The sequence below is a fragment of the Pungitius pungitius genome, chromosome 18 (genome assembly GCF_949316345.1).
Source record: "Pungitius pungitius chromosome 18, fPunPun2.1, whole genome shotgun sequence".
Taxonomy (NCBI): domain Eukaryota; kingdom Metazoa; phylum Chordata; class Actinopteri; order Perciformes; family Gasterosteidae; genus Pungitius; species Pungitius pungitius.
The window spans coordinates 8,164,904-8,185,615 of NC_084917.1; the positions used below are offsets into that span (position 1 = coordinate 8,164,904).

At 44.5% G+C, this 20,712-nt stretch overlaps 1 protein-coding gene across 1 annotated transcript; it reads right to left on the reverse strand.

Annotated features, from left to right (window-relative positions):
- Window positions 1-1,293: 1,293 nt before the first annotated feature.
- rbm18 (RNA binding motif protein 18) lies at window positions 1,294-20,666 on the reverse strand. Its single transcript, XM_037484668.2, has 6 exons — window positions 20,456-20,666; window positions 19,359-19,472; window positions 13,991-14,117; window positions 13,289-13,369; window positions 3,250-3,350; window positions 1,294-2,323 (listed from the first exon to the last, which is right to left on the reverse strand). The coding sequence occupies exons 2-6, from the start codon at window positions 19,463-19,465 to the stop codon at window positions 2,140-2,142; spliced, it is 600 nt and encodes a 199-aa protein (XP_037340565.1). The 5' UTR covers window positions 19,466-19,472; window positions 20,456-20,666; the 3' UTR covers window positions 1,294-2,139.
- Window positions 20,667-20,712: the final 46 nt, after the last annotated feature.

A 20,712-nucleotide genomic window follows, 5' to 3' on the forward strand; every position in this document is an offset into this window, starting at 1 on the left:
ACAACTAAAACCTATGCTATCAGGAACATTACAAAAAAAACGTTTTTACAAATATTGTTCACACCTACATGTCTGGTTGTGCCTTATACATTCAAGTTCAGTCCATAACAAAACAGAACAAATAACGAGGCCCTCAAAATAAACAACCAAATAAGCACGATGAAACGTAGTGACAAAAGTAATCCATTGTGATGGTGAAATCAAATATTTTATTATTTAAACATTTTCCTTTTTATTATTACATGAAATTAAAAACTACCTTATTCATTCCAAATATTTGAAATCCGTAAATTGTGTGTATGTATTGCTGACAATAATTTAAATGGCATAAAAGCTAAAGAATAACCGAATTTATATATAATTTACGTATAACCAGATAGCTTTTACTTTATTGAGACAAACTAAAGAGGAGAATAATTGTGAATTTGACATCGTGCTAAATCATTGAAAGAGAAGATATAGACAAAACAATAACTCAACGAGTGTCTGAGCCCACCGGTTCACCACCTTCACTTGTCGATCAGCAATCCAAAAGATCTAGAGATGAAATGAAAATGTTCAGAAATTGTCCCTCAAAACAAACGGGCCGTAACATAATTAAGATGCTTGAAATGCATTTGCAATACGAAATCAATTGAAAATACATTTGCACGACTCGGCCTTTTATTTTTAAACAGATAAATACGCACATTTAAAAGATAAGTTATTTAATAGCCATCAGAAATATTGGTAAGTCAGATGCTTTTACAAAAACGAAGACATTTAAAAGAAATGCTGGCAGATGTCAAGAGGTAGGATTTGATTGGTTCTGTGCGCACACAGTTCTGCTGCGCTGCTTCATCTCATGTGGTACAACCAGGTCCGCGGATCTCCTGCATGCTGCGATGTCATCGACAAGACGAATACAACCTTAATTCTGGAGAGAACCGTTAACGGGCAAATTCGTTCTCAATGCCAGCAAATTGAGGGTGAAATAATTTCTTTTCGCCTTTTTTTATTATCTCACCTGCAGGACAGAAAAAAAATACAATATAGTTCTTCACAGAGAAGTCGTTAAAAATGTCAGATTTTTGTTTCCACTTTAAACCCATAAAGGCAAAATGCCTGCCAACTGACTTTTTTGGTAGGCTGCAGGGTAAAATAATAAAAAGTCAATCTGGGGAAAATAAAAGATTACTTGGGCTGGAAACATATTGTTACAATAAACATGGAACAGTTATTACAGAAAACATTGTGACTTTTATAAAAACTCTGAGTCTTTGTAACACCTGAAAATCGGTTATAATTCAGGACTGCATTTCTTAATAGGCTTTATTTGTAACATCTTCCAAAGTCTCCCCTCAATGTTCTGCAGATTATTTAGCAGACGTGAAATGATACCACATGTGCATCACAGCGTGGACCTGAGTGTTCCAACGCTTCCATCAAATCCTTTATTTCACGAGCAATGCAGGAAACCTAGAAAATTGCATAAAACATCCCGCGCCTTTGACATTTAACTGTCTTTAATTGGTAAATTCAAATAAAGAGATTGTGGCAGGGTCAATACCAAAAACTCCACAACACAAAAGAGCCAGTATAAACATTGACAGCAGACATATAAAAATTGGATCCACAAAAAGGGAGGTAAAGTTACCATCATTTCAACTCTATTCATACAAACCAGTCATGAATCTGTGTATTTCCTCCTCTTCAGGGAAGTCTTGAGTAAAGAATTTGTATTTCACCTTTGAATAATATCAACAATAAGAGGATGGGCATCCAGACTCCTTAATAACGGCTTTTCTCTTTTTCCTGCAGCTGTGCGTCATGTGACTCACAGCTGTTCCACCTACATTACATCTCTGCAAAAGTGAGAAAGCAGACACAAAAGGGTTCCAACCTGCACACCAGTCATGTATGTGGCATATGTTAGAACTAAATAATAAGCGACAACCATAAACCAAAACAACTGAGGTATTTGTCCGTGATTCCCGTGTACTCGCAAAGAGTCTGGTCTCTGAAAGTATTGTCAAGACCTTTTATTCCCAGATGTGTAAAGTCTTTATAGTATCCTGTGTAGAGTCTGTTTGTGTGTAGGTGGAGGGGCGGGGCAAGGGGGCGGTGGGGGGGGCTCTCCAGAATGAGTTAGACGATGGGTCATCTCCTAAACCTGCGGAAGGGCCTGCTCTGGTTGTTGTGGTGTGATTTGGAGTAAGGCTCCCAGCGCTTCCTCTCGGGCGGCTTGTTGTAAACGTAGGCCGACGGGCCCGAGTAGTCGTCCTCTGGGTTCTCCTCCATCATCTGGAGCTTGGCCTCGATGGCGCGGATTTTAGCACTTGTACTAGAAGGAGGAGAAGAAGAGAAAAAAGAAAAGAAAGAAGAGATGTTAGCGGCGAGTCTGAGGAGGAAATACTAGTGCTGGGGCTGAGAGGGCGAACTGAGTGATGGGACAGATCTTGGCCCTTGGCTGAGGGGAAACGTAGAGGCGATATTAGCACTCCTCGTAATGGGAGGGACAGATGCGGGAGGAGGTAAAGAAAATAAGAAAAGGAGCACAAGTAAGAGAGCCCAGTTGGGCTGCATAAAAAGCTGCGGCGAACTTGCATTTAAACTGGATTTGAAGGAGCAAGCGAGCGAGATTACAGTGCAGGTGAGAGGAAGAGTGTCACCGGCATCTAAAAAGGCAGCAGAGAGAACGTCGGACGCCTTGAAAAGTGTTTGCATCGCCTCTTTTTGGGCCTTCTGCAGAGATCACAAGATTACACTAGAACTAAAGTGTGGAGACTTGGCTGAATGCTGGCAATGCCTCTTTTTGACATGCCTTAAGTGCTCTATATGACTGACGTAGCTAAAAAGTGTGTTTGTGAACGTGTAGCCACAGTAATAAAACATGTTTTTTGAACCAAAGCTTGAGTCCAGTTGTATTAACATGAAATTGTTTTTTGATGAAAGGAAGAAGCTCACTCTCAATGGTTTCACGACCAGGCTTCTGTTAGATGATATGTTACGGTCGCCCCTAAATTGGTCCAAACACCCCACTCCCCTTCCGCCCCTACCAATCCCAGCAGAAGCACCAAAACCAAAAAAGGAAAATGTCTCTAGTTTAGTCTTTGGTGGCTCAGTGTGGGCATCAGGGCAAGACAGTGGGACAATACAATTTATTTGGCTGGTTTTAGGTCTGAGAGGAAGTGAGAATGGACTAAAAAGGGTCAGAACAGCCACACGGAGCAATGAGGGGGGGCTGCGGTGTGGCTTTGCAATACCGACCTGAGGTGGTTGGAGGTCACGGCTCCATCCTCCGTCCCCCCGCTGCTCGACGGTTCCAGGCTGGGAGGCATCGATTTGTCATTGCGAAAAGCTTCAAACCTCTGCAGACGAGACACGCGGCCAAAACCCCAAATAATCAGCAACACAAACAGTGATGGAAACCAGTATGGACGGACAGGTGGGGAGAAACAAAGGGGGATGAAAAAAAAAGAAAAAAAGAAGATAGAAGCGTGCAAAGACAGAGAAACCTGGATGGTCCCTCCCAAAAAAACATGTGCTTACTGCATCATGCGTGCTTACTGCATCATGTGTTCATAGTGCATCATGCGTGCTTACTGCATCATGTGGGCTTACTGCATCATGTGGGCTTACTGCATCATGTGTTCATAGTGCATCATGCGTGCTTACTGCATCATGTGGGCTTACTGCATCATGTGTTCATAGTGCATCATGCGTGCTTACTGCATCATGTGTGCTTACTGCATCATGTGGGCTTACTGCATCATGTGGGCTTTACTAGACTCGGGCTTGTGTCAAACTCAAGTGTCGAAGGGAGGAGACAGCTACGTGTTCTCAGCTCCTTTCGAGTACAGTCACAACTACATTTAGGAAACATTTTAGTGGCCGTGTTGGAACGAGACATGAAGAGAAAGACAAGCCGACGGAGTATAACGAAAAATATCCTGTGTGAACCAGGCTTTCAGAAACTATCAGGCCGAATAAACACTGACAGCAGGCGCCTGGGGAGCCGACTCCAGCTTCCTGCCACAAAGACCAACGTCATGAACGTGACGTAGCGATACGTTTGGGTCCGCTCAAACAGACGGTGAGCGATCAGGAGGGTGATCACACCTTAAGGCATGTGGGGGCTATGAGAGGGAGCGGCTGAAGAGCAACACAAAACAACGTCTGCACTCATTGCTTAAAAAAACAAAAACAATCTTACAAACATCTCCAACACAGAACTCTTGAAACCTGCGGAGAAGAAGAGACAAAAAAAAGACAAAAAGGAACAAATCAGATAATGTAGTAAACTGTAAGTGGGAGTGAAACAAGTTACATGAATGCACAAACATGGTCTCACATGCTGTCCTAAGAAATACACAACATGCGCAGCCAAGAATAGGTCTAAAACAATGACCATTGCAGCGGCCGGGTCCCTTCCCTTCCACCTATTCCTTAACACGTGTAGCTGGAATGCATATAAATCTCCAGTGCACATCCAGCACATAGCCATACCCACTCTGTACATAAATCCAGTCGGAAGCAATAAAAGTTAAGTGCAAATGTTCCAGTTGCTCAAGCCTACAATGAAATAGCCTACAATAAGCACAGAGCTGCTTCTATAAGGATTGAAGTTCTTGTGGATGCAGTCAAAGGAATGTTATTTATGATGCTAACACGCACCTGTGCTAAACTCTGTATTAAAAAACACAGAAATAATAAGAAGATTTTGAAAGCCATTAATGTTTTTGAAGAGTTTGCGGCGACATTTCAATAAACGTTCATAAACGTCTACTTCCTCTTTTTTGAAAACTATTGTAGTGGCTAAAGTTCCCTTTTTTACGTAAGTCAGATGTTTCTTTTCATTTAACCACTTCACAACGGAAAGAACGAGTCTACGCGTGTTTATGGGTTGAACAACGGTAGAAAACGGTGTGTTCGCTCCGTTTGCTTTACTGAAAAAGATCTGGCCAGCATAACGTTACACAGGGTTTCTTACGTCATAAAAGATGCGCGCACTCGCGCAGCTCCAATGTATCAAAACAAAGCATGCACACCACACATGCATCAACCAACATGCATATTCATATCCATTTTTTGTATTCATACTTATAATGTAATAAATCATAATAGAACATAAATCAAAATGATCATAATTTAAACCTAAATTATAACGTGGAAAATGGCACTAACATTTCCGGCCCCTAATTGCTCATTATGGGAATGACAATTACATACTAACTAACTAAATAGACATTTTCTGCATCCAAATCCTCACATGTACTTCTTTACTAGGTCTAATACAACATGAACAGCCTAGGTACATTCAGGTGAAACTTACAAGATAGACAATTATAGAAAATAACAAAGTCTAAGTAATAATGTCCTTCATTGCCCGCGAGATTCTTCCATCTCAAGCAGGAGACACAACTTGTTTATAGGTCTCTCCAAGGTGTTGGTCTTTGTTTTGACGAGGACCCGACGGACAAAACCTGAGGAGTCGGGAATTGTCTTCTCCACTCTTCCCATCAACCAGGACCCTCTTGGAGCCCTCTCATCCACAATGAGTACGACGTCTCCCTCTTTCACATTTCTCTTTGTCTCCAGCCACTTCTGCCTTTCTTGTAGAAGGGGCAAGTATTCTCTGGACCAACGCTTCCAGAAGATGTCAGAGATATACTGCACCTGCCTCCATCGTCGTTTGGAGTACAGATCCTCCTTCTGAAACATGCCTGGAGGGAGTGCCGGTTTTCCTTTGAGAAGGAGAAGGTGGTTTGGTGTCAATGGCTCGAGGTCGTCCACATCATCAGACGATTTGGTAAGGGGTCTGCTGTTGATCACCGATTCTACTTCACACATCACCGTTTGCAGACATTCGTCGTCGAGTGACTGAAGCTTCAGAAGGTTGGTGAGTACCTTTCGGACTGTTCTTATCTGTCGCTCCCAGATGCCACCGTGGTGCGACCCGGCAGGTGGGTTGAAGATCCAGGTGACTCCTCTCTGCAGTAGGGCCTCTGAGATCTGGGATTTGTTCCATTCCTTCATCGCCTGGCGGATCTCGTGCTCTGTGGCTACCAGGTTTGTTCCATTGTCAGATCTCATGACCTCCACTTGCCCTCTTCTGGCTATGAAACGTCTCATTGCGTTTATGCATGAATCGGTGTCGAGAGAATGTGCAATTTCTAAGTGGATTGCCCTGACTGTGAGACAAGTGAACAATACTCCATAACGCTTGACTTGCACACGTCCACGCTCTGCCTCAAAGGGGCCAAAATAGTCTACACCGACGTTGGTAAATGGTGGATGGTCGGGCAGTAGACGGTCAGGTGGTAGATTCGCCATCTTCTGTTCACTCACGGCGGCTTGATTCTTCCGACATTTCACACACTTTGAGAGCACACTTCTCACGGCTGTGTTGCCTTTGCAGATCCAGACCCTTTGTCTCAGCCGAGCAAGGGTGTGGTTTCTCCCTCCATGTCCAATTTCTTTGTGAGCATTCCTGATGATCAGGGTTGTGACGTGGTGATCCTTGGCCAGGATGGCTGGATGCTTAGTGTGTTCTGGCAAAGCTGCCTGGTGCAACCTTCCACCAACCCGGAGAACCCCGTCTTGGAGGAAAGGATCCAGCTTCACAATAGAGCTGCTTCTTTTGACCTTTTCAAATCTCAGCAGTGCGCCAAGCTCTTCATGGAAGGTTTGACTTTGGCTAAAGTGAATGATGGCAGTTTCTGCTCTTCTGACGTCCTTGACGGTCAAATGAGTTCCTTTCAGGGTTGATCTCAGTTTCTGCATGTGATTCTCAACTGTTCTGATTTTCACATCTTGACTTTCCGAAGACTGGGCTTGAGACTCAAACGTCTTCCTTGCTTTGCACAGACTTCGAAGCAACTCCTTCAACCTCAACATCCAGGCGACCGCCTTCTTCAGACTGTGCCAGTCGGAGTAGTGATGAGTCAGCTTGAAGAGAGGGTCTGTGCTTAAGTCGATGGTCTCGATGATGTTCACGCTGGCCGTACGCTTCACCTCAGCATCGTCTTCACTTATCTCTCTTGAGAACTCTGATAAGACCGGCCAGTGAGATTCACTCTTGGCTAGGAAGTCAGGACCTTCAATCCAACTCCGACACCTCATGAAGTGCTCTGCCTTCATTCCTCTTGAAGCGTGGTCAGCTGGGTTAGAAGCCGTGTTGACATACTTCCACTGTTCTGGCCTTGTGTTCTCTCTGATTATCGACACTCTGTTTGCCACGAAGGTTTTAAACCGAGCGCCGTCGTTGTCGATGTATCGAAGAACGGTGGTGCTATCTGTCCATAGCACGGACTCTTTGAGGTCCATCCGAAGCTCTCGCCTCATGAGTTTGTCCATTTTCACTGCAACGGTAGCCGCGGTGAGCTCAAGGCGTGGGACTGTAACTGGTTTAAGCGGCGTCACTCTGGATTTTCCGAGAATAAATGAGCAATGGACTCGACCATGGCTGTTCTGGATGCGGAGGTAAGTGACGACGCCGTAGCCCTTCTCGCTAGCGTCGGAAAAATGGTGCAGTTGTGCTGACGTTACTGGCCCGAATCCCTCGGGCTTGACGCACCTCCTGACAGAAAAGCTGGCGAACTGGCTCAAGTCAGACAGCCAAGCGAACCACCTGTTCGCCACATCTTCTGGAATCTCTTCGTCCCAGGTAAGCTTCATTTGACAGAGACTCTGGACGAGGGTCTTCGCGAGAAGAATGAACGGCGACAGGAATCCAAGTGGGTCATATATCGAGCTTACGACCGAGAGGATACCCCGTCTGGTTATGGGCATGTTCTTCACGTGGATCCGGAACTTAAAGGAATCTGATTCTATGCACCAGTCCACTCCAAGGGCCCTTTCCATGGGTAGTTCATCTCTGTCCAGGTCTAGATTCTTGATCTCCTTTGCTCGCTCTTGTTCGGGAAGTGATGACAGCACTTCGCGACTGTTGCTTGACCACTTAGTTAAGTGAAATCCTCCACTTTCACAAAGTTCAATGAGGTCTTTGGTCAAGGTCGTAGCCTCCTTCTCGCCGGACGTTGAAACCAGGCAGTCATCGACGTAGAAGTGCTCTAGGACTGTAGTTACTGCTTCAGGTGATGAGCTGCCTTTCCCATCCTCTGCCGTCCGTCTTAAAGCGTAGTTGGCACAGCTTGGGCTTGACTTGGCCCCGAACAGGTGAACCACCATCTTGTACTCGTGCAGAGGCTGGCTCAGATCCCCCTGTGGCCACCAAAGGAATCGTAGAAGATCAGAGTCCTCGTCGGGGACTCTTACTTGATGGTACATCGCTTCGATGTCGGAGATGAGTGCGATGTGTTTGTGTCGAAACCTCGTCAGGACTCCAACCAGACTATTAGTTAGGTCCGGACCCTGCAACAGTTCATCGTTCAGTGACTTCCCTTGAAACGAAGCGGCACAATCGAAAACAACCCGCAGCTTTCCCTTTTGTGGATGGACCACGCCGTGATGGGGAATGTACCATACTCTGCCGTCGTTGCGGTTGCGCTCGTCTTCAGGAACTTCCACTGCATAGCCTTTGCTCAGCAGGTCCAGCATGAAGGACTTGTAGTCGTCATGGAAGCTGGAGTTTTTGGCGAGTTTCCTTTTCAGGTTTGATGCTCGTTGCTCAGCAACACACTTGTTGCTCGGCATCACCACATTTTTGTTTCTGAGAGGCATCCTGATGCTGTAGTGCCCATTGACTTTCTTGATTGTCTCAGTCACAGACTTCATGAACTGCACGTCTTCTCGCGACATTTCTGACTTCTCTTCACAGGCTTGTTCTGGAAAGTCGTGATTGTATTGCTGCAGTAGCATACTGTCTACACCGCTGACTGAGATTCTGTTGACTGAAGCCCGTTGACTGTAGTGGTCTGACTTGTGGTAATCGTCACCTCTCTTGAGAGGACCATTAACTACCCAACCGAGGGTCGTCTTCACTGCATAAGGCCCATTGTCTTTGCTGTGGATTATCTTCCACGGCTCCATCGCAGAGTGAGCGTTCATTCCGATTAGCATCTCAACACCCGCGTCGATCTGTGGTAGCTGCACTTCTTTCCGCAGGTACGGCCATCCTTCCAAGTCTTTTTCAACAGGAACATTGTCCTTCGTTACAGGTATGTCTGTGTGGGTATAAACATCTGGCAGGCTTATGTACTTGTTCTCTGTCAGACCGCACACTTCTAAATCTGAGAGCACGTAGCAGGACACAGGCTTCTCCTGGCCCATAGTACGGAGTAGCACTTGAGTCTTCTTACCATGGACGCCAAGCTGTCTCATCAATCTTTCGGAGCAAAATGTAGCAGAACTTCCTGAGTCCATGAATGCGTACGTTTCTATTGTCGTGTTGCTCCTCTTGGATTTGATGCGCACGGGCACGATGGACAGGATACAGTTGCTGCCTCCGGCCCCGGTGACTGCCGTGACTTCACTCTTGGCTAACGCGTCTTCTCGTGGAGTTGAGTGTCCACTGGTAGAACTTTGACCTCTCCCAGGCCTGGTGTTCTCTTGGTCGGTGCTCTCGTCCCTTTTACTATGAAGTAGGCTTGGGTGTTTCTTGCTGCAGAATTCACACGTGGCTCTCCTTTTGCAGTCCTTTCCCATGTGCCCTTGGGTCAAACACCCGAAACAAAGTCCTTTACCTTTAAGGAACTCGATTCTCTCCTTGTTTGGCAGACTTCTTATTTTGTTACATGCGCTCAGGGTGTGTCTTTTGTTACAGTACAAGCATGGCTCTTGAAACGCATTGCTTGTCTGGCTGCTTGTACTTGGTTCTGAGGCATCCACTTCGTCTAGCTTAACACTTGTAGCAAAGCCAGTGGTTCTTTTAGGTCCGCCCCTCTTGACAGGTCTAAAGCTTGACTTGCCCTTTTCGTTTACTTCGAAGGACTCTTTCACATCACCAAACAGTGGGTCTGAAGCTATCTTTGCTTGTCTGTTGATGAATTTCACGAGATCTGAGAACCTTGCCCTTCTTCCTTCCCTTTCCTGTATGTCAAAGGCTATGACTCTCCATCTTTCGCGGAGTCTGAAGGGCAATTTTGAGATGACAATCCGAAGATTACTTGAGCTGTTCATCTCCTCAAGATATTCCATGCTCTTCATGACATTGTTGCAACCAGTGAGAAAGATGGAGAAGCTGTGAAGTGACTTGGCGTCTTCTGCTTTGATCTGAGGCCAGTTGATAGCCTTGTCCGCGTAGGCCGCAGCTATTTTGTGTTCATTGCCAAAGTGATGGCTCAAGAGCTTTCTTGCTTCAATGTAGCCTTGTTGTGCGCTCATATGTTGGCAGCTTCTCACGAGTTCTTTTGGTTCGCCGCTGGTGAATTGTTCAAGATAGTATAAGCGGTCTTCATCATTGTCTGTGCGACTGTGAATGATGTGCTCAAATGCCCTCATGAATGGCAGGAACTCGAAAGGATCGCCACTGAATACGGGGACTTCTCGTTGAGGTAGGTTGGCTAGTCTCTGTTGTGTGACTAACATCTCGGTGATATCCTTCTGGTTCAAAATCACTTTTTCTGGTTCAACTTCCCTTCCATAGCAACTTGCACTTGTGTTATTGTCGCGTTCGTTACTCTCTTGCACATACAACGTGTGTCTAGTTGGACTGTGAGATGCATCGTTGTCCTGGATAACTCGAAAACTGCTGGTCGACTTTGGTTTGACATCTGGAGCATGATGTTTGACGATTGCTGCTGTAGGCACGTTCTTGCTAAGGTAAGAATTCATACCGTCGTCGTCCGAGTTTTCGTTATCGAAAGCTTCCAGAGCTTGTAGCTTTGCTGTGGACTCTGCGATAGCAGTTTCGATGTCTAGCTCCTCCATTCGAGCCTCCAGCTGAATCTTCTTGGCTTTCATCTGTGCTTCTTCCAACTGCAGTGCCCGTTTCTTTGTAAACGCGGCTGCGCGTGCGAGTAGGGCTGCACGATTAGCTTCCTCTATCCTACGCAGAGACGAAGCATGAGAGGACGCTTTGGATGACCTTGAGTGTCTACTGCATACACTACGTGCTGTGACTGAACTATATTTTTCGTGTACGGCAGAAGCACTGTCATCCGGATCCACATCTTCGACGACAGACTCGGCTTGCTGTGTCGTCGCGTCATTTCTTGCAGCTTGTTTGTTAGTGGCGTTGGCGTGCCGTTTTGCGTTAATTATCCACTGCTCCAATTTAACCAGAAAGTTCTCATGCTTTGAGCGGTTTGGGTCACTCAAATACTGCTGGTCGGCCTTTCTTTCATCATCTGATAGCAGTTTGCTAACTACATTATTTACTTCAATAAACTCATTCAGGAATTTTGAGTAATCACTAAGATGATCCTTTTCCACCAGAAGTGCATTGGACTCGATTTTCATGAGATTTTCTATTTCTTCTGCTTTGGAGACAAGGCGTGCTAACACACGTTTCCTAAGTTTCATCTGTGTATCAAGTTTCTCTTCTAAGGCCTTTGTGGTCAACTTGATCCTTCTTTTCGTGTTTAGCTCGACGTTGCCCTCCATCTTAGTTTCTTCATCAGACATTTCAGCTGGCTACTAGCGCTACGACAGTCTCTTATAGCAAGCTCTTGCAAACTTCTGAAATCCAGATTAACAGTCCTTTAACCTCAAAGCACGTTGATGCCTTCCACAAATGAGATTTCAGAGCCGTATTTATTTCCAGAATTTACGGAGAGCTTCTTATGGGCTAATATGACTGGCTAGCAATAGCACTTGTAGCAAAATGTCCTGTGTGGCTAGTGGCAATAGCTCGGCCACGTTGATTACGTTGGCAAAACTATCCGTATTTCGCCGTAACTAGCAGGGTCCGCTGGCTATAGCTTATCCGTTCATTCGGTTCCGTTCATTGTTTACTCAACCATCATCGTTGAAGTCGTCTGGAAATCCGGTCGGGTGCACGGCGTTGTCGCTCCAGCTGGCTCACTCGTCAACTCATGTCCCGCGCGGCGCGTATTTCCTCGGCTTCAGATGATCTTGTCTCGCTCTCGGCGACCGTTTTCTACTTAATGTAGTGGCTAAAGTTCCCTTTTTTACGTAAGTCAGATGTTTCTTTTCATTTAACCACTTCACAACGGAAAGAACGAGTCTACGCGTGTTTATGGGTTGAACAACGGTAGAAAACGGTGTGTTCGCTCCGTTTGCTTTACTGAAAAAGATCTGGCCAGCATAACGTTACACAGGGTTTCTTACGTCATAAAAGATGCGCGCACTCGCGCAGCTCCAATGTATCAAAACAAAGCATGCACACCACACATGCATCAACCAACATGCATATTCATATCCATTTTTTGTATTCATACTTATAATGTAATAAATCATAATAGAACATAAATCAAAATGATCATAATTTAAACCTAAATTATAACGTGGAAAATGGCACTAACAACTATGTAAGAAAGTCAAGATGCAGTCTGGAAATGAGAAGACAACTTCTAAGGCCGACCGTCTCGGACTCATTCACCGCAGCACGTCAAATGTGTCCTGGAAAGACAGGCCGACTGAGGACTGAGAACGCTCCGATTGGTGGAAAGATGCTCAAACCCTACTTGATTGGTCATAATTACATTGTAAAATAGTGTTTTTATATCTTGGTGAGCGGAATAGTGTATCCAGATGACAGTGGACACCGGACCCTCGCTGTGGTAGTTGGATATAAAAATTGATGAAACATTCGTAGGATGAATGAAAGGGGGGCACTAGACGGTGGGCCATGATGAAGGTGACGACGGGCGCTGCGAGTAAGGTAGTATTAACGTGTCTACTTTTGAGTCACCTGATAAGACAGGCCGACTCATTTTAAAACAGGGATATGAAGATATAAAGAACTTAAAATGGTATAAACAACCAAAGCTATTTTTGGTTGGTGGTGGAGTTATCCTAGTCGTGTTGTCTTGGTCACGGCAGCAATGACCTTGACCTCCCTTTACTGTGTGTGTGTGTGTGTGTGTGTGCGTAGGGCGTGATTCGTCTCTATGCAGGATATCCCTTCACCCATTGCCAGTAGGCGGTCTATTGTTAAGAGACAGGCATCGGTTGTGCTGGGATCGGCTCTCCGTGATGTAACCACTGCAGCAGCAGTGTGATATTGGAAACCCAAATGATTTGTAAAATCTAAATGATTTGCAGGCATATTTCGAATTTCTTTCTTATGTGTGACAGACACTGGCTCCTTGTTCAGAAAGTCATTGAGGAGTTCTTCCTAATGCACAGACGTACTGCAGCATCAACCACGGCGCCAACCATGAACAGGCTGTGCTTTAGTAACTTTCACAAAAGCGGATCGGAGTTGGACACTTACCCTCACCTGTGCGTGCGCCCAGCGCACCACCAGCTTCTTCGACAAAGCTAGCTTCCCATTCAAACACTGGATCGCCCTCTCTGCCTCCTGCGCCACACACACACACACACACACACACACACACACACACACACACACAGGAGAGGGAAACCAATTTTTTAATTTATTTTGCAAATTAGATAAAACATTAGCCTTTATGATTGCAACGGTACCCTCACATAATCTGTCCTCACAATGGAGAGCTGATGATGATTTACCGCCTGGCCTGCAGATGGAAGATAACTGACGTGTGTGTGTATGCATGTGTGTCTCTGTTGTGTGCTTGACAGGCAGTGTGACAAAATGGGGTATCTAAGTGCATGTGAGAGTGTAACGTAAACACGCACATCCTCCGTATATTCCTTTAGGGAGGGCTTCATTTCCTGCTGATGGACACTTGCTCACTCCAAAACAAGTACGGCCTCTGAAGTGTGCGTTTTTTTTAAGAACACATCATCATCGACTCAAATGTTCTTGAAAATGCCACATCTGCATTGATCCATTATCAATTCAACTGCCAATCACATCATATCAATTAAAATGGGATTTTGTTTCACTTCAAATGACCCATTGAGCGTTTGTGTGATTGTTTTTATGGTGTATAATATACATACTGTGGAAAAGGGAAACAGTATTGTACAAGATATAAAATCTAACCCTTGCACATACCTCTCTGGTGTTGAAGTTGACGAAGCAGTAGCCCCGTGGCTGTCCCTCCAAAGGCCCCGACTTATGGAACAGGAAGTCAAACTGTTTCACATTGCCAAACCTCTCCAACAACTTCACCAGGTGATACCTGTCAGAGAAAAGGAGTCACTACAACTTACAGCAGGAAATTTAGTAAAGGGTTTCTTAGAAAGAATAAAGCTTTTATTTCGAGAGATTTCCCACATTAAAACAACTCTAATCTCATATTGCAAAACACACTTCACAGTATTTCACAGTTGGATCTGCAGCTCACTCCATTCGGCAACCTGCAGTGTGTGAATCTGTCAAGCGGCGCTAATGAGAAGGACAGCTTTCTCTCGCCGACACCTTTTTAGCAGCGGGGCCAGCTGGTGTGGCAACGCAGTGACAGTAAATCTCTCATTGAGACAATGCCGAGGATACAGTAGCAGGACAATGAGGGAATAAAAGAGAGGAAGCCTACAATCTCCCCCTGAGCACCGAGCCCGAGCGCGAAACAACATCCACTCGCCGCGTGGAGCTGCCTGGGACCGGCGGGCTGAGCCATGGATGCAGAAATGCGGTCACCGTAGAGCTATGCGGAGTGTGAGGAGTTGTAAGTTTGCGTGTAGAGGACCTCAGGCGGGCCCTGGGAAAAAAAACACTGTACACACCCAGGTGCTGAGTGAATGCTTCCAACGCATGCTGAGCAGCAAAAGCTCTCAAAGCTCTCGTGTAGGACAGGATTTACACTCACCGGCCACTTTATTAGGTACACCTGTCCAACTGCTCGTTAACACTTAATTTCTAAGCAGCCAATCACATGGCGGCAACTCAGTGCATTTAGGGATGTAGACATTGTCAAGACAATCTCCTGCAGTTCAAACCGAGCATCAGTATGGGGAAGAAAGGTGATTTGAGTGACTTTGAACGTGGCATGATTGTTGGTGCCAGAAGGGCTGGTCTGAGTATTTCAGAAACTGCTAATCTACTGGGATTTTCACGCACAACCATCTCTAGGGTTTACAGAGAATGGTCCGAAAAAGAAAAAACATCCAGTGAGCGGCAGTTCTGTGGGCGGAAATGCCTTGTTGATGCCAGAGGTCAGAGGAGAATGGCCAGACTGGTTCGAGCTGATAGAAGGGCAACAGTGACTCAAATAACCACCCGTTACAACCAAGGTGGGCATAAGAGCATCTCTGAACGCACAGTACGTCCAACTTTGAGGCAGATGGGCTACAGCAGCAGAAGACCACACCGGGTGCCACTCCTTTCAGCTAAGAACAGGAAACTGAGGCTACAATTTGCACAAGCTCATCGAAATTGGACAATAGAAGATTGGAAAAACGTTGCCTGGTCTGATGAGTCTCGATTTCTGCTGCAACATTCGGATGGTAGGGTCAGAATTTGGCGTCTACAACATGAAAGCATGGATCCATCCTGCCTTGTATCAACGGTTCAGGCTGGTGGTGGTGGTGTCATGGTGTGGGGAATATTTTCTTGGCACTCTTTGGGCCCCTTGGTACCAATTGAGCAACGTTGCAACGCCACAGCCTACCTGAGTATTGTTGCTGACCATGTCCATCCCTTTATGACCACAATGTACCCAACTTCTGATGGCTACTTTCAGCAGGATAAAGCGCCATGTCATAAAGCTGGAATCATCTCAGACTGGTTTCTTGAACATGACAATGAGTTTGCTGTACTCAAATGGCCTCCACAATCACCAGATCTCAATCCAATAGAGCATCTTTGGGATGTGGTGGAACGGGAGATTCGCATCATGGATGTGCAGCCGACAAATCTGCGGCAACTGTGTGATGCCATCATGTCAATATGGACCAAACTCCCTGAGGAATGCTTCCAGCACCTTGTTGAATCTATGCCACGAAGAATTGAGGCAGTTCTGAAGGCAAAAGGGGGTCCAACCCGTTACTAGCATGGGGTACCTAATAAAGTGGCCGGTGAGTGTATATGGGTAATATTCTTGCCACTATTGTAAAAGAATGCAGCATAAACGATGAGGCCTGTTCTACATTCTGAAAGTCCAATAACAGTACACGGTGTACTCCTGATTGATCTGTTCTTGAGCTACTGATGATTCAAAACAATAAAAGACTTGAATGATTTCATTTTCCTCTTGTTCCTCATGATACATTTCTGTATATTAAACTACAGTATACAGTATATGATAATTCAAAATAGCAACACAGATTGAACATCTGCAAAGTGCAATATTTAGACAAAAGCCTCATATTTGAAAAGGTAAAACACTGACCATTTTACTGGAATACTACTGGTACCTACTACTACTGTACTAGATACATTTTGCTGATAAAAGTTGCATTCTTTTACGTAGCATGTTGAATGAAGGACCTCTGCCTGTTGAGTAGTGTTATTAGCACTTTTACTTAAGTAGAGGATTTGAATCTGACGATGGTTCTGTTCTGTTCATGCGACTCCTGACCTGTTGACCTGCAGCATGAACCCCCCCAGGACCCTTAAACTGAAGCCGCCAAAAGAAAGTCAGTCAGCATCAATTTGCTAGTTTAACGTTGTGTCTGTCATGTGAACATTTTTTCTACGGAGAGAAAAGTCTATCAAATCATAAAAAGCAAAAACAAAAACAAATGCACAAACAAAAGACACAAACAAACAATTTCCTGTGTTGTTTTTTTCCTGGAGCCTTCACCTTGCGTGACTTTTCAATCCCCACACAGATGTGTTTTGTGTGACTCCCTTTTATTGTTTAGTTCATTGTTATTGGTAATTCTGAAGTGATTTGTGTGTGTCTGTGAGTGTGCAAGCACAAAGAGAATTGTATGACATTAGTGTGCAAGCACACATTCATGTGCACGAATGGGTGTTATGGTACCGAGGGGGAACTGTGCGCCTTAGCAACAGGTTGTTGTAAGGTCTTCCACACTTCTATGACTCCCTGGGGGGCTTTAGGCCAAAGTGAATTTCAGTTTTTCCCAGACAACACCCTGCAAGCCTCTCATGTGAAGGTGGCTACTCCAGCAGCACAGGCTCATCTACAAATAAAAGATCATATTACATTTAAATGTATTATGACATTATTCTGCACTCTCAAAAGGTTTGCATTGAAACATGGAGAGTAAAAAGGTAATTTAAGTCAAATGAAAAAATACCGTTTAGAGTTTTAAAGCAATAATATTAATATTGCTAGAGAGTCAGACACATGTACACTGGTTTGTGCATACGTGTAAATGTGAGAGAGATTAGATGGCTGACAGAACATATTTTGGTTGCTGGCGAGCTGAACCACAATGGACCGCTCCTCCTGGGGGCTGTAAAAACCACCGGAGGAAGAGGAGGAGAGGGGGGGAGGAAAGGGAGGGAAAGGTAGGGGAGACTAGGGGAGTAAAGTTCATACGGGGGATGTTGAAGGCAAGGTGAAAGGTGAAGGAAGAGGACGAGAAGCCAAAAGAAGAGAGGAGGTGAGCAGCCCAGGTAGGAGAGACGCGAGGGCTGGCAGGCAAGGAAGAGGAAGGAAGTGAAAACAGGGCATGTGGGTCCAGTCCAGAAAAAGACAGGACAAAAGGTTGGATGCAGAGTAGGTCAGAAGGGGGGAAAGGTAAGAGAGGAGGAGGGGGTAAGTTTAGACTATCTGGCAAGGGCAATATCTGCAATTTATGAAAACGTTCAGAAAAAAAAATCTAGGCGTGCAGTACGAGGCCATAAAGTTCTTTAATAAAACATAATGTAAACTTCCAGGTACGCAACTGAAAACGTAACAAGGGGACCAGAGAGAGAACAAAGACACGGTGATGGATTACCACTAATGAGACAACCCCTCTCTGAGCAGCCAAAAGCACAAAACATGAATATGTGCTGAAAGCTCCAGTTCCACCTGCTGTGTCTCTGCGCTGCGCGCAAGGCGAAGACTCTTCAATTACGTACGACGCTCTGAGAATGGTCAAAAATGCTCAACTACTTACTGGTGGGAGCATTTTAAGGGACAGGTGATTTGAGTTTTCTCTGAAGAGAGAGAGAAGAGAGAAAAGTCTGAGGCGGAGGAAGAAGTTCATCTTTTGAAATAAAATCTTGGAATAGATTACACAGGTTTGTAAGCCATGAATCCCACATAAATGTAATACCTTGAGATCAGTCACAACCACAAACACAGTCCAAAGTGCAGCCTTCTTGTTTCATCATAACCGTATTAATATAATATTTCACCCAGACCAACCAGAGCAGAACCACATGATCGGCAAATTCAAAAATATGTACAAAAATGCATAATCCAAAAATGTTGCCAATATATATTGATATGTATATGTGCCATTTAAAGCTGAGTGATTATATCCATTCAGAGAGTGGTGATTCAAGTGGTACCCATTTATTTATTAAATTAACGAAACGTTTAAACCGCTGTAAATCAAATTAAGCATTTATGCCTCAAAACGCTAAAAGATATCTTCAAATAAATAAAAGCATTTTACGTCTCCGTTTGAATTCTGCACCAAATTTTTGGTTTGGTTGACCAGGACAAAGAGTGAGTACTCAGTATGCTACCCAGGAGCTAATTAATCTTCCCAGCATCAGGGGCCACAGCCATCGCTCTAGTTTTCCCTCTATACTGTTGGGCAGTGAGCTACTTAAGAAGAGGTAGAGCAGAGCAAGGAAAGGGGAAGGAAACGCCTGTCTAGACGCCCACCAGAGCTGCAGCCTATATATTCCCCAGCATCCCCCACAGGCACACTAATACACACCCTCACCCCAAAAACTACAACTCTGCATCATAATACATGTGAGGGTGTTCTCCACAGTCACAATATGAGTTATGCACATTTAGACACTCAACTACACACAGAAGTGCAACAATGAAGGGTTTGCATGTACACACAGACACCTCAGTGTGTAGAGGCCTGCCTCAGCACCAGCTGCCACCCAAACATCAACACCCACCCACACACTCAGTTCCAGGTTGACACAGAGAGAGTAAACAGGGCAGGTGAGTAAGGAATGATGGCTGCTCCTTAGTAGAGCAGGTCGCCACGGCTCACTGCCTCTCTTTCACACACCCAGCCCTGTCTGCTCAGTCTCAGCCTGTGACACACACAGACACACACACAGTTAATCAATCATGTACGCACACACAGTGCATTGCCTCTCTCTGAGGTAGAGCCTGGCAAGTTTAAAAGTAATACCTCAGGATCATTACATGGACTGACTTACAATAACCGCTAATCCAACAATTGATGCCAGTAAAATCCCAAACTAACCTTGTTTTTCATTCAGGCAGAATCAAATGTCTGAATTGGAAATGTGTACATTGAAATATTTTTTTTCAGTTTTAATAACTTTTAATCTTTTAAAATGTGAAGTCACGTTTGGATTTACTCACTCAGTAATTTTGGGATCAATGTTTCCTATCCACAGGCGGTTTCCGTCATGGGCCCCACTATCTGAAACGATGGAGGCATTTTTCACTGACTCTGCTGCAGAAGACATGTGGACTCTGTGGGAGGCAGGAACAGAGGGAAGAGAAATCCAGTTTACACAAGAAGGGAGAGATACTTTACTTCTTTGCAGTTGTGTCAGGTACTCAGCAGTCGCTACACAAGGCATAATTGGGAGCGGTTAATTGGAGGACTTAGACATTGCTTTAAAAAGAAATTACATTAAGCCACAGTACTATTTTCTCATTCAATTCAATGAGAAAGTGTGTCCAAACTTTAACTGGAACTGTATTAACTATACCTGTCTAAGCACCTCAGCTTCTTTGATTGATCAGAAAAGCTGGAAAATTAAGAAAAGTCAGAAAAAATATGTCCAACTATTTGACCTACATTTTTGTCCCACATTTAACTCTCGAACGACATAAACGGTTTGTGTTAGGCATTAACGTCAACTGTTGAGCCTCTATTCATAGATACAAGGGTTAAATGTTGTCGTTTTTTTAAATATCGAATGAGGGCGCGCATAGTGAATATGATTTGTGTACAAAGTTAACGTTACGTGTATGAAGCAGCGGATTGTGTTCAAACACATTAGAGACACACCGTCAGTCCGGTGTCAACACACAGTTTATGTTACGTTTAGCTATAGTCTAGATATCAGGATTTACCATAACCATTTCCACCGTGATCGGAATCAGGAAATTTTGAAGATTGTGACTTGTATCCACTGTGTGTCAAACACGCAATTCTTAAAAGATAACGACAATAGAAGAACCATTTAATAATATTGTTGTTTTATAATAAAGTATTTGCTACAAGCTAACGATAGCTTAGCTAACTGAAGGTTGCTCGTTTTACTATTCAAGCGTTGTAATCATTTGCTGGTTAACATTGATTGCGTTACTTTAAGTTTAAATTAATCTGTGTCATTCAGATCGAAAACTATTATAAATAAGGAAAATGTATCCACTAAACGGTTAACACACCGTTTTGGAAGAGGGGTGGGTTGCTATCAGTTAGATAGCTAATAGAATAAATTTACCTCTCGGATCCGTCGCACTTATTCTCTAATATCGACTGAATTCCTAAACTTAACCTGCTACGGGTCCCACTTCGGGATGATTCGGTTACGTCAAAACTTAATGCTAATCATTTCAAGCAATTGGTATGTTTTCCTCCAATAAAATGTATCGGGTTAGCTATCTTGAAGGATAAATAGTCGCCTTGCTAACGTCTCACAACAAAGGCGCAGGATGATGCTGTAGTTTGTTTAACTGTCCGCGGATTCGAGAGGAGAGA

Coding starts and splice junctions, on each gene's coding strand:
- rbm18 (XM_037484668.2), bottom strand. CDS start 19,465: ATGTCTTCTGCAGCAGAGTCAGTGAAAAATGCCTCCATCGTTTCAGAT. Junction 13,370..13,990: donor TCAACTTCAACACCAGAGAG/GTATGTGCAAGG, acceptor TGTGTGGCGCAG/GAGGCAGAGAGGGCGATCCA. Junction 3,351..13,288: donor TGCGCTGGGCGCACGCACAG/GTGAGGGTAAGT, acceptor TCTCGTCTGCAG/AGGTTTGAAGCTTTTCGCAA.